We start from the raw sequence: 12,233 nt of genomic DNA, 5'->3' as shown, positions 1-12,233 counted from the left end.
AGCGCCCAACACACCATCAGCCCTTCCCCCCTTATTGCACCCAGCATCCTAATAAACACCTCCTGAATAGCAATAAAACATAATGACTCCAGGCTACGTGGCTCTGGTCTAAGACAAGAATAGCATGGAGTGCTGTAGGCCAGGGCTGTAAAATACAGAGCAGGGTGTGCCCACTCCTGGACCAGCAAAGCAAAGGATACTGCAGGTAAAGGACTGAGGCCCTCAGGCTTCCAGGCTTATGCCCAACTCTTGCTATTGAATTCAAGAAGAAATCTTTCCTTGATGACAGGTTATCCCATTACTATAAACTGCTTGGTTTCCCACATACTCTTATAAAGCGGGCATTGGTCCCAGTCACGGCTGGGATACTAAGCTCCACAGACCACTAATTTGATTCAATCTGGCACCATCTATGTGCCCTGTATGTTCAGCCCTTTTTGGGGGAGTCCATTAAGGGGCACAGGCACAGCTGAGGGAGATAACCTCCTGATTCTCCTGTACTCAATACTTCCAACTCAGCAGCACCATTGATCTTTCCCAATGAAGCCAACCCTACCAGCTCCTAGCCATCAAGAACCAAGTGAGGTACAATAGAACACTGTACCTGAGCCGATCACAGAACATGTCCATAATCTCCAGCAGTGACTGCACACAGAGATCTCGGGAGAAGTCATCGAACTATGACACAGGGACAAAGAGTGATTTTAAAATCAAGTGCAGTGAACACAAATATCAGGTGTTTTTTAAAAACAGACCCATATGAAACCTGTGTAAACTGCTGTGGGCTAGGGAGGCCACTGCTTACATGACTTGTACAGGCAGCTAGTTCAACAACACAGGTATGGAACAGGTCAGCGTTTCTCAATGGATGGGTCAGGACCTCCAGCAGGGTCACAAAAGACCAGGGTCACAAGAGGGTTGCAACATACTGGAAACTTTATGACAATCAAAGCCAAAACAATCCTCTTTGTGTATCCCTCCCTTTAAAGGCCAAGTGTTCCCAGTCAGCTTCTCAAAACCCAAGACTACTGACTATTGGATATATATTTTACTCTTATATTCAGGATAAATGGATGAGGGATGTAAGACTGACTGACTGAGCAAGAGGCTGCAAACCTACAGTGTGGACACACTGACCAAGTCTATCCCCACAGCTACCTCCAGTCTTTCATAATTGCCACATCTCTGGTCCCCACACCTCAGAAAGGATATAAAAGAACTAGAAAAGGTACAGAGAAGGGCAAAAAAGATAATTAGTGATAGTATGGGGCTTCCACATGAGGACAAATTAAAGAGGTTAAGCCTATTCAGTTTAGAAAAGGGATGCTTGAAGTAGGACATGATAAGGGTTTACAAAATACCAAGTGGTGAAAAGAAAATAAATAGGGGATTTATTATTTACTCTCTTAGAATACAAGAACTAGGGGTCACAAAAAGAAACTACTAGGTATTAAGTTTGAAACAAACAAAAGGAAGTACTTTTTCACACAGCATGTCATTTAAGTGTGGAACTTATTGCCACCAGAGGTCGTGGAAGCTGACCATTTAGCCAGATTCAAAAACGGATTGGACACATTCCTGGAGGAAGAGGGGCATCAGTAGCTATTGAGCATGGGAGTTAGGGGTATAGCCTTAAAATCAGAACTTCCTGGACCTTCTATGCTGGAGGATGCAAGACAGAGGAACAATGGAAAAAACTCTGGTCATACCCAGTTCACTCTCCCTTTCAGCATCTGCTCTCTGCCACAAAGTGACAAAGTATACTGGGCAAGACGGACCTACAGTCTGACCCATTACATGGCAGTTCTTATGTTCTCGTGCCACGGCTCACACACATCACCCCAGCACTGCAACATTCTTCCCAGCATAAACAAATAAAAACAACCCTAGCCAGATTGACAGCCAGGCTTTTTGCTCAGCAGCTCCAGTGGTTCAGTGGGAGGTGCTGGGTGTCTACTGTTCGTAAAAATCTGTTCCTTCAAGTGGGACACTCCATTTCAATTACACCAACTAAGATACAAGCCTTGGTTTCTATCTATGACACTGTGTTTATGTGGAGGGTTGCCCGCATCCCTAGGAGCTCTGTAGACCATGAGAGACATGAGTTAGCATGTGGCCTTAAGTCCTAACACATGAGTAACAGGCCTGCTAGGCTTTTAAATCTGTCACAGCAGAATACAGAGAGAAAATTTCTTTAAGAGTATGCAAGGAGGTCTCTTTCCATTGGTGGCAAAAAGCTCATTCTCCATAAACGAGAAGGGAAATGCAAGCCCACTTGATCACTGCTGACTCAGCAAACAATGTCATTTTCCACTTGGCCTATATCTGGCAGGAGTCACAGGGACAGAAATAGTTACACAGATTGTGAGTAAAATGAAAGACAGCATCTGTCAAGACGTACCTTGCTGATGGCTGTCAGGACAGTAGAGTAAGACACCATCTAAAAATGACACAAAAACCAGAATAAAAACATTAGCAAAAAACATTTTTCACTGCAATTCATGTTGCCAAGGAACAGCAAGGTCATTTAATGGCCAAGTTAGTTGTCATTTAAAATGGGTCTCAGGCACTGACCTGGCACAAATTTAAACAGACATTTTTAGGTGATCGCTGATTTGTTTTACACCAACTTTACATCAAACATCATTGAGTAACAAGCTAAAGAAATGAAGGATTGATAGCGGCTGAGGATTTCTCTAGAGGGCAAGGGCTCTCTAACCTCTCCTGTATATGCACCTCAGCTTCAATTACACATTTTTTAAAGGAACTTTTTGGCTTTGGGCATAAACAATACAAAGGAACCCTCTGCTGTCATCCCCTCACAGAGGAGAGAGGTGTGACAGGACAATCAGAGGAGCTGCAGACAGAAAATCCTGAGTTCTGATCCTGCAGTTCTGGAAATGTCACTTAACCTTTGAGTCTTGGTTTCCTTAGGGTAAGACCCTTAATTTGGGGTTAGGAGAATTAATTCAGTAGTGCCTAAAATCTGCTCTGGAGACAAACTCTGAAGCTAAGCAGTATTGTTACCTGGGAACTGATGGCATATTTCAGGTAAGACAAGATCAGTGGGTTGGGTGATGGGCCGATCATGGCCTGTTCGAGAAGAGCTTCTGCAATGAAATAACAAGGACTGTGAGCTTCCAGTTCAGCAAACACACACTTGCTTGCTTTCAATATCCTCCCACAGGCCGAAAAAGGCAAGGAAAATCTTGTTGATGGTGAAAATTTAGCATGAAACCTCCTTGAAATTAACCAAATCCCAAATTTTTCCATTCCCAGTAGCGTATGGTAGTAAATAATTTAGGTGTAAAGCATCCTGCTGCTAACTCAGTTCTCACAGAGACTCATTGGCTAAAATGGACCCTAGTATGTTAAAGTTGCTTTTGTCTTCCCAGTCCCTAGCCCAAGACAGAAAGCCAGTGATTCCAGGGACAATCAGGCTGCTTTACCTGAGTGACTTCAACTACAGGTACTTTGGGGTTGAACTCTGCAGGACAGGCAAGCATCCCTGACACTGAAAAAGTTCATGCACTTTTGGCGCACACTCTCCCTTGGCTGTCCGCCAGAGCCTTGCTTTGGCAAGCTTGAGGGCACAGCGTGCAGTATATGTCCTATCTGCTCAGTCAAGCCGTTAATTGACCGTTAGAACCACAGCAACGGAGCACGGGAACAGCCTCATGAAGGCAGCCCCCTATGCCGCAGCATGTCCTTTAATTAGTTTAAGGCACCCGAACACCAGAGGTGGACACTGCCATTAGGGACTCAGTAAATAAGCACAGCCACCACTTCCTCAGAAGGAAGCCACTTCAAGGGACGGCACCAGCTCCAATCTCCAGACAGCAATAAGTGACAAGGCCGCGAACTACAATGGCTCCTGACTCAAAGCATTGTGGTTTTTGCTCAGCTATGCCTGGTACCAGGAGCTGGAGGAATTTTTTAGCTCACCCCAAAAAAGAAGTGCCAGCAATAACTTTTCTCCTTCCTGTCCCAATCTCACTGAGGAGATGCTCCTTCCAGTCCAGCCTAGCACTGGTACCCAGTGGCACACACTGCTACAGCTCTGCTAGGCAGTGGAACTAGGCTGACACCTGGCTGCCAATCTTTATTTTTCCCCTTTATTGTTTGGTTTTAAAAGCCATATCTGAACTTAAAGGGACCGTGTCTAAGACTAATATAAGTGATAGCTTGTAAAGGAAATCTGCATTAAAACAAGGGTGATTATTGTGGCTATTCCAAATGACAAGCAAGCCCTCTCTATGCTCCCCCAATCCCAGAATTACTTCCATTAGGGCAGCCTGTTCAGACTTTCCTATCAAGACCAACCCCCCACTCTACTAACACAGAGAAGGAAACGGTCCTTACCCTGTTCAGACTAAATAGACAAGCAATTGCGGAGGCAGGGAGGAAAGAGGCACAGAGAAGGGAAGGGGCTTCCCAAAAAATCACACAGCAGGTCAGTGGCAGAGCTGGGATTAGACTCAGTCTTTTGAGTGCCTTCGCCACTGCTTTTTTTCCTTTCACTTTAAAAAAATCACACTCCCCTATCTCCTTGCTAGTCATGCCATTCAGTTTGGTCCTCTCAATTCATGATAGGCAACTGCTGTTTCTTCAACACCATCCAACTTCTATAGACTGGTAGTTCTTAACCTTTTAAGGTTCAAGGCTACAAGACATCCCTCAGAAAATGCCAGCTCTTTGTTTTCACTCATTTCTTGACTATGGTAAAAATAATAGAGCATTTTTTGTGTTTGCAAAGAACTCAGAAATACCACAACAGGTCAGAATAGTGTTAACCCTGTCGATTCCTATTTCAAATCTCTGGTTTTATATTGTGGATCATGTTTGTACACTAACATTGCTAAAATAGTGTGGCAACCTGCGGCACCCTTAAAATGATCTCAAGTACTCCAGGGTGCTGTGGCACGCTGGTTGAGAATCATGACTATACGGAAACCAGGACTACACAGATCAGTTATGATGACAAGGGACCAGAAGCTGCAAATCCAAGTACCTAAAGTTTAAGCTGTTACATCCAAACTTTGCCAACTAAACACAAATGGCCTGATCTCCAAAGGCTTCAATACTCACAGCTCCCTCTGAAAGCAAAGGGAGCAGGCAGCTTCTCTGTCAATGCCTCAGTTTGGATACGAAAGCCTAAATTTAGGCAACTGGATTTGAAAATATTAACCATCGTGCCCAATCTGTGTTGAATGCTTTACAGAGAAATGGGGGCCTGCATAATATTAATAAAAGCTTATCTAAGAGGCTAAAATGCAGACAAAGGAGTGGAGGCAGGAAACAAGCCCGCAAAGAGGAGTAGAAGCCTGGAATGAGGAATGTACAATGTGTGGGAGTGGCAAGGAGATAAAGCATATATCACAGTACAACTTGGCATAGAAACGAATTGTAGCACAATTATATCTAAAGGGATCCCATCACAGCAGCTGTTACTCTGGGTTATGGACGTGTAACCTGTGTATTCTTTTGTATAGCAAGATCCAGTTCACACACAACTTGAAAGGTCTGTTACCCACAGCTGAGCAGAAGCATTCAATAGTGACCCTGGACTTGGTGGAAGCACTAAATGACATATTTCTGCACCTTTGTTTATAAACATCCCATTTCAAGTCACTAGGATTGTGAAGAAAACTTTCGAAAAAGTAGTTGATGCTGTTTATTTGCTAAAGCCTGCAGTCTGTGCCAGTGCCTCTCAGAAAAACAGGACTCTGGTCAGTTTTGATTGCAAAAATTTGTCCCCTAAGAAAGATTTTAGCAAACCAAGAAAAGGAATTATACCTAAGAGAGACAGGGAGATATTGTAGCAAAGGAACACATTCTCCACGTCAGGGAAGGGATGGAATAGCAGATGTATTACTTCCCAACTGGGTCTTGCATCTGCTGTGGAAATCCAAGGAAAAAAGAGTGGAAATGGCTTTCCATCCCAGCAAGCAAGCCAGGTGAGGCTTCAAATTTAACAGCACACACCCTCTAAATAGAAGCTGATATTACAGAAGTGTCACACTTCAGAAACACCCAAGCATGGCACCACAGTAAAAATCCTAGGACCCTCACACTTCCCAGCAGGGGCAAACTGGACTTCTCATTGATGCATTGCCCTCAGGACCTGGCTGTTGCTTTCAAAATCCTGATTTTATTCTAGCCTCTGATGAGAAGGAATAATCCTCCCACTGTTAAGTGTCCAATCAGTTCCAGGGGTCCTATATTAATGCATCAATAAAGAATTTTTGAAAGCAAGTGAAAACAGGTATCAAGTGAAAAAGAACCCCCACCCCCTCCACTGGAGAAAGAAAAGACCAAGGCGATTAAATTGGTATGGAGGGAAGATAGGATTTCAGGATACAGGAGATCATGATACAGGAGATCCAACCATCAGAACAACAAGGATGCTCTATTTCAGTCTTAATGTCGGTTTAAATAGGGATTTTTACCCTTTAAAAACCTCCCCTTCAAATCAGTCCAGGACCAAGTGCTTTATATTTATTTATATAAATCTTCCCAATGCATGCTTATAGGAGAAAACCTAGCAACAAGTTACTATAATTGGCATAAGAGCCTGGCAAATCTTTAGCTATGTATACTCAAGTAGGCAACAACATTTGGCAGGATTTGTGGCAGCCCCCTTTCTTGAATAGAGATGCAGAAAATAAATGCTAATAACATCTGTGGGTTAGAAGATGCTCCCATTAAAAAAAACCCCAAAAATGTCATTTTTATATAGCACTTTTCATCCTTGGGTGTGTTATCCCATTGTATAGCTAGGCATCAGATGGGGAAGCAACAGGCCAAAGTCACGTAGGTAACCAAGAGCTGGTTACTTAGAACTACAGTGCTCCATCCACTAACCTACCCCGACTCCCTTGACATCTGTAATAGCTCAGGTGTTATTGCAGTGAGTAATCACGAGACAGCTCTCCCATCCTACAAAGATTTAAACGCTTAATTTTTAGCATATCACTGAATTCAGCAGGGCTTAGCACATGTATAAGTCTTTTCAGGACTAGAGCTTTAAGATATACCTACGTTTCAACTGAATGCCAGCTATATACCCAGGCTAAAATGAAAGCTATTTAGTTTGGGCAACAGTAGCAAAGATTTGGCAGCCTGCGTTTGTAGCAACAGAAACATACCCCTGGCATCTCTGGCGGGGTTATATCTGAGCAGCTTTCTTGCCTGTGTATCCACATCCTCACAGCTACCCAAGGGAGCATAGGTATGCCTACACCTGCTGCAACCCCACCTTTGCTGGGAAAAGCAAGCACATCCTCCATTTCCAAAGGATGCTGCCGGACAGTTTTGCAGTTCTGATAAAGCTGTGGGAGAGATAACTAGGAATATGTTACAACTGCGTAATTTGCTTTCCTTCACCATGCATCCACCTCGCTTGGAAGCGCGCAAGTACCACAGACAAACATTTGTACCTACACACAAGCTAAATCCTGACCTGCCAGGTTAAGTATGTCCCACGTGGCTCCTTTAGGGAAAAATTTCTTCATATTGATAGCCCACTGGTAATCGCTCCACCGTTCCTTCCAGGCCTGAAGAATGGCCTGCTTCAGATTGACAACCTTCATCCTTCAGGTCTGAAAGCAAGAGGGGGAAAGGTTTGGCAGCATCATCAGAGCAGGCATTTTTCACCATCCCACTTGGGGCCCCCCAGGGAAAGACATCACCCCTGCACCTCTCCCAGGGCGCATGCATGAGCTCCTACATTATTATTCATGCCACCAGCACCACTTACAAGGGGGCAGCGCTGGCTGGTCCAAGTGCTGAGCTGAGAGGCTTGAGTCCCACTCCCAAGCTGAGGGAGGAAGGACAGGCTCCAGGGGTGAGAATTGGGAGTGGGGGAGACTCGGAGCTGTGAAGCCAGGGTCCCTAGGAACTACTTCCAGCCACCGGGAACAGGCAGGGCCTGGCGCTCAAGGCAGTGACCGGCCCGAACTCCTGGGTCTCTTCACCCCCCGGGGAGGAAGCAGGCTCCTGCCAGGCGATATCTCTTCCCAGCCCGAGGCGGGGGGAGGAAAGGGGGCCACCCTCCTCCCTCCGCAGTCGGATGCCAGGAGGACCCCTCACCTGCGAGCCCCCCAGCAGCGCAGCACAGAGAAAACACCTCCTGCGGGCCCTGGACTACGCCATCTTAGCACCTACCAACAAGACCTCCCCTGATTGGCCGGAAGAACGCTCGAGCGCCGCTGAGCCTCCTTGGAGTTGTGGTTCTTGGGGGGTCGGAGCCTGGCAGACCCCAATGCAGGCAGCCGGGCTGTCTCTGCCAGCGGGGGAAGTGGGCGGTGCGGACGTTGGCTGGGGAAAACTCGGCAGGGATTTAATTTTTTCGCCAAAATCCCCGCAGAGTTAGAAATCCGTGGCATGAGTGACTGGTGCCTCCTGAATCTGAGGGGGCACCCGCAGAAGCCACCAACCCTGTCGGGGGGCACCAGCCCTACCGACAGTATCAGTGTTGGCCGTCAGGGGGGCACCGGCCCCATCAGAGGGGGGGCACGTGCACCCCTGACCAGCCGCCTATGATGTGTGGCACCAGAAAGCTTGCCCCTCCTTCCTGGCTGGGCAGCGGGGCCTAGGAAAGCTCCCTGCTGTCACCCAGCTCTGCCACCACCCCCTGCAGTGCTGCCAGAGGTATGGTAATTATCATATTTGTACCATAATTTCAACCCTTGTAGGGATGTGTGACTGATAACAGTGAAGCATTCCAAACGTACTATAATTTTTGAGGCAGCTCATTGATGCAGCACATGTAAAACCCAACTCAACATCAGAGAGTCCAAGCCAACTTCTGGACTTGCTGTCAGCACCTCCTAATGACTGCTTGCTTTGAAATAAAGAAATGCTCCAACTTCAACAACCCAGTGCTTCCTCACTCACTGGCAAGTTATAGTGAGCAATATGAAGTAAATAAGTTTTATTTGCATTTTTTTTCAGTGTAAAATCATTTTTCTGCAAAGACAATAGTTTTGAGCTTCCAATACAATCATTTCATATTTAAGACCTGGCAACGCTGACCTTCAGACACAAATGTTGCCAGGTGGAAGGATGGGTTGATGCAGCTTGTAGAGGGGGTATAGCTCAGTGGTAGAGTATCTGACTGCAGAACAAGATGCCTTGGCTCAAACCCAGGTGCCCTCTTTGGGTTCAGTACTCAGGCCAGTGCTTTTTTTTCAACACATTCATTTGGATTCAGGTATTAAAAGCAAACTGACAAAGTTCACTGATGACACCAAACTATGGGGGAGTGTGGTCACTATGGGGGAGTGCTCACTACAGGCTGACTTGTACAGGCTTGTGAGGTGGGTGGACCTCAACCTGATGATGTTTAATACAGAAAAATGTTAAGTGCTCCAGCTGGGGAGAAATAATCCACAACACACTTACAAGCAGTGCTACGCTTGCCAGCACCACAACTGAACGAGACCTAGGTGTCGTGATAGACAACAAAATGAACATGAGCCACCAATGCAGTGCTGTAGCTGGCAGAGCCAATCAAACACTGGCATGCCTCTACCAAAGCATCTCGAGTAAAGCTAAGGATGTCATCCTCCTGCTCTACTTGGCCTTGGTGAGACCACAGCTGGAGTACTGCAACCAGTTCTGGGCACCACACTTCAGGAAGGATGTGGAGAAGCTTGAGAGAGTCCAAAGGAGGGCCACATGCATGATTAGAGGCCTAGAGGGCAGGTCATATGAGGAGAGGCTGAAAGACTTGGGACTGTTCAGCCTGGAAAAGAGAAGACTCAGAGGGGACTTGGTGGCAGCCTATAAATATATTAGGGGTACATCAGGGCCTGAGGGAGCATCTGTTCACCAAGGCATTTCAGGGGAGGACAAGAAACAATGGGCATAAACTGATTGAAGACCACTTCAGGCAGTATGTAAGGAAGAACTTCTTTATAAGTTGAGTGCCAAGGGTTTGGAACAGGCTCCCCGCCAAAGGTGGTACAGTCACCCACCCTGGCAATCTTCAAAAAGCACCTTGACACCCATCTTGCTGGGTCATCTGACCCCAGCAGTCTTTCCTGCCCAAGTGCAGGGGGATTGGACCCAGTGATCTGTAAGTTCCCTTCTGGTCCCTAACATCTATGAAACTATGAAACCAGGGGTGCTTGAGCCCCAGCTCACAGGCCAAATCCAGGGTACAGAGCTGTGCCACCTGGCTTCACCATGGGTCAGAGAATTTGGTGGTGAGAGAATGGTGCCAGATCCAGCACTGCCCAGGCCATTGCCATGCCGTGGGATCCATGCTAGGCCTGCCCGCCACCAGTCTGGAATAGGTCAAGCTGCTTCCAGTCCCTGTGTCCCCGCCCTCGTGCATGTCCAGATTGGAGCCAGCTTGGAGCCTGGCCCTGATCCACGTGTCTGGATCACGGCCAGGCTGCTCCCTGCCAGCCTGTACATCCAGATTTGGGCCAAATCATTCATTCCCCACCCCCTTGGGTGATCAGATCAGGGTCAGGCTGCACACCATACTTGGCCAGCCCTGCATGCAGGATCTAGCCCACCATCCGAATGTGGCCCACAGACAGACCTGGCACTGACCATCTGGCTTGCAGAGCAAAAAAGTTGGCCACCACTGTTATAGACTAATGATTCTCACCCAAGGTGCTGGGGTACCCTGAGGTGTCACAAGATCTTTTGAGGGGTGCTGCAAGGTGTTAAGAGACAAGACAGGTGTGAGGAGACATGTGCAGGTTCAGGCTGGTCCCTGCCTGACCACTGCCCTGCCTCCACTGCCTGTCGCCTCAGCAAGGAAGTAGTGCCACCATTGAGACATTCATTTTTGAAACAGGGTGCTGCTCAGCTCACAAAAGTTATGGAGAGGGCCTTGAGTAAAGCTAGGGTGCCTTAGGAAAAATGAGGGGTGCCACACATCTAAAAAGGTTAAGAGCCACTGTTCTAGACTAACCAAAGTAGATATAGATATAATACATGCTTTTGAGGGCTGCTGCTCACTTCATCAGCTGCTGATGAAACTTCAGCTCACAAAGGTTTGTGCAATAGATAAATAGATTGATTGATGGATGAGTCTACTTTAGTTAGTCTAGAACAGTGATTTGTAACCAGAGTCCTGGGGCACCCTGGAGTGCCATCAGATCCTTTGAAGAGTGCCAGAGGAAATGTAAGGCGATTAGGGAAGTGTGAAGAGATAAGCAGATCAGGGCAGGCTCAGGCTTTTCCTGATTGGTGGCCCCCCTGTCCCCACTGCAAGGAGGTAAGCCCTGTAATAAATAAATTAGCTTTTGAAATGGGGCACCCCTCAATTCACAGAAGTTATGGAGGGTGCCTTGAGTCTAAAAGGGTGAGAACTACTGGTCTATACGATTTTTTTTTTAAGAATTTTTTTGTGTTCCAAGCCAAATCAGCCAAATCAAGTCCAAATCCGTGAGTCAGTTCAGAACTATAAGTGGCCCTACAACCAGCAAACATCCTTCACCCCCACCAGGGGCTTTAGCTACTACTGGTATATAAGGTACAAATATACCCTGCCTTCAACTTACAAGAGAACAGGGCTGAATCCTGAGATGGGTGGGTGTGGGATGGGGAGGGGTCACAGCCAGAGAGGCTGGGACTCTGCTTCTTCTAAGAAACAGTCAGCTTCTATGGCTCAGTAATATCTTCTTTATTGATTCATGGTTCTGCCAGCCACACACCAAGCTCTTTCCAAATGTCCAGGAAGCTGTTCCTGTTCTCAGGAGCTCACCGCTAGAAGAGCCTGTGAGCTTCCCAATTGATCTTCCAATCAGCAATTGTCAGAGCATGGCCCACTGGGAGCTGGCCAGATACTGGTAACAGCTTTGCATGTTGTAGTATGTGGCTACATGTTTCTAAGTGTGATGTGGGCTGAGCATATAGTCCTGACTCCCTCAACTCCTTCTCCTTTCCTTTCCAATTGTTAGGCCCCTTTAAAAGATGCTTAAATATGTGTAATAAGTCCCTAGATGTAGCTTTCCCCCAGCAAACAATCACTATAGCAACCACAGGGATGAGATATCATTGGGGTATAGGAGGGAAGGTGAGGGGCAGGACAAGGGGTAGCAAAAAGGTGGGGTGGGGGGAAGGCAGGGAAGGGTGGGAAGGAATGTTTGTGAGCCTTTTTTGTGAGATAAATTGGAAAAGGTTAATTGCAGTGTTCTCTTGTATAGTCACTGTATTTGCAGTAGGACTTACAGCACACAGAGAGGTAGAAATCTTTAGTTCTCAAGGAC

The 12,233-nt window shown here is 46.7% G+C and overlaps 1 protein-coding gene across 6 annotated transcripts in view; it reads right to left on the bottom strand.

Annotated features, from left to right (window-relative positions):
* Window positions 1–8,199, bottom strand: part of MED24 (mediator complex subunit 24) — a 39,325-nt gene extending 31,126 nt beyond the window's left edge. For 3 of the 6 annotated variants that reach the window (XM_019482513.2, XM_059726970.1, XM_019482512.2), the window contains exons 1-5: window positions 8,092–8,199; window positions 7,463–7,601; window positions 3,028–3,110; window positions 2,402–2,440; window positions 605–678 (exon numbers count right to left, since the gene is read on the bottom strand). In XM_019482513.2, coding sequence (XP_019338058.1) covers window positions 605–678; window positions 2,402–2,440; window positions 3,028–3,110; window positions 7,463–7,592 — 326 coding nt within the window. In that variant the 5' untranslated portion in view covers window positions 7,593–7,601; window positions 8,092–8,199. Of the gene's footprint in view, window positions 1–604; window positions 679–2,401; window positions 2,441–3,027; window positions 3,111–7,462; window positions 7,602–7,759; window positions 8,055–8,091 lie in introns of those variants that run through there. The other 3 variants (XM_006270789.4, XM_019482511.2, XM_019482510.2) reach the window with 2 other exon arrangements.
* Between the last annotated feature and the right edge of the window lie 4,034 nt (window positions 8,200–12,233).

This window comes from Alligator mississippiensis, chromosome 4, assembly GCF_030867095.1.
Source record: "Alligator mississippiensis isolate rAllMis1 chromosome 4, rAllMis1, whole genome shotgun sequence".
Classification (NCBI taxonomy): Eukaryota; Metazoa; Chordata; order Crocodylia; family Alligatoridae; genus Alligator; species Alligator mississippiensis.
The sequence above is the reverse complement of the archived record's forward strand: the minus strand, read 5'-3'. Positions and strand labels throughout refer to the sequence as shown.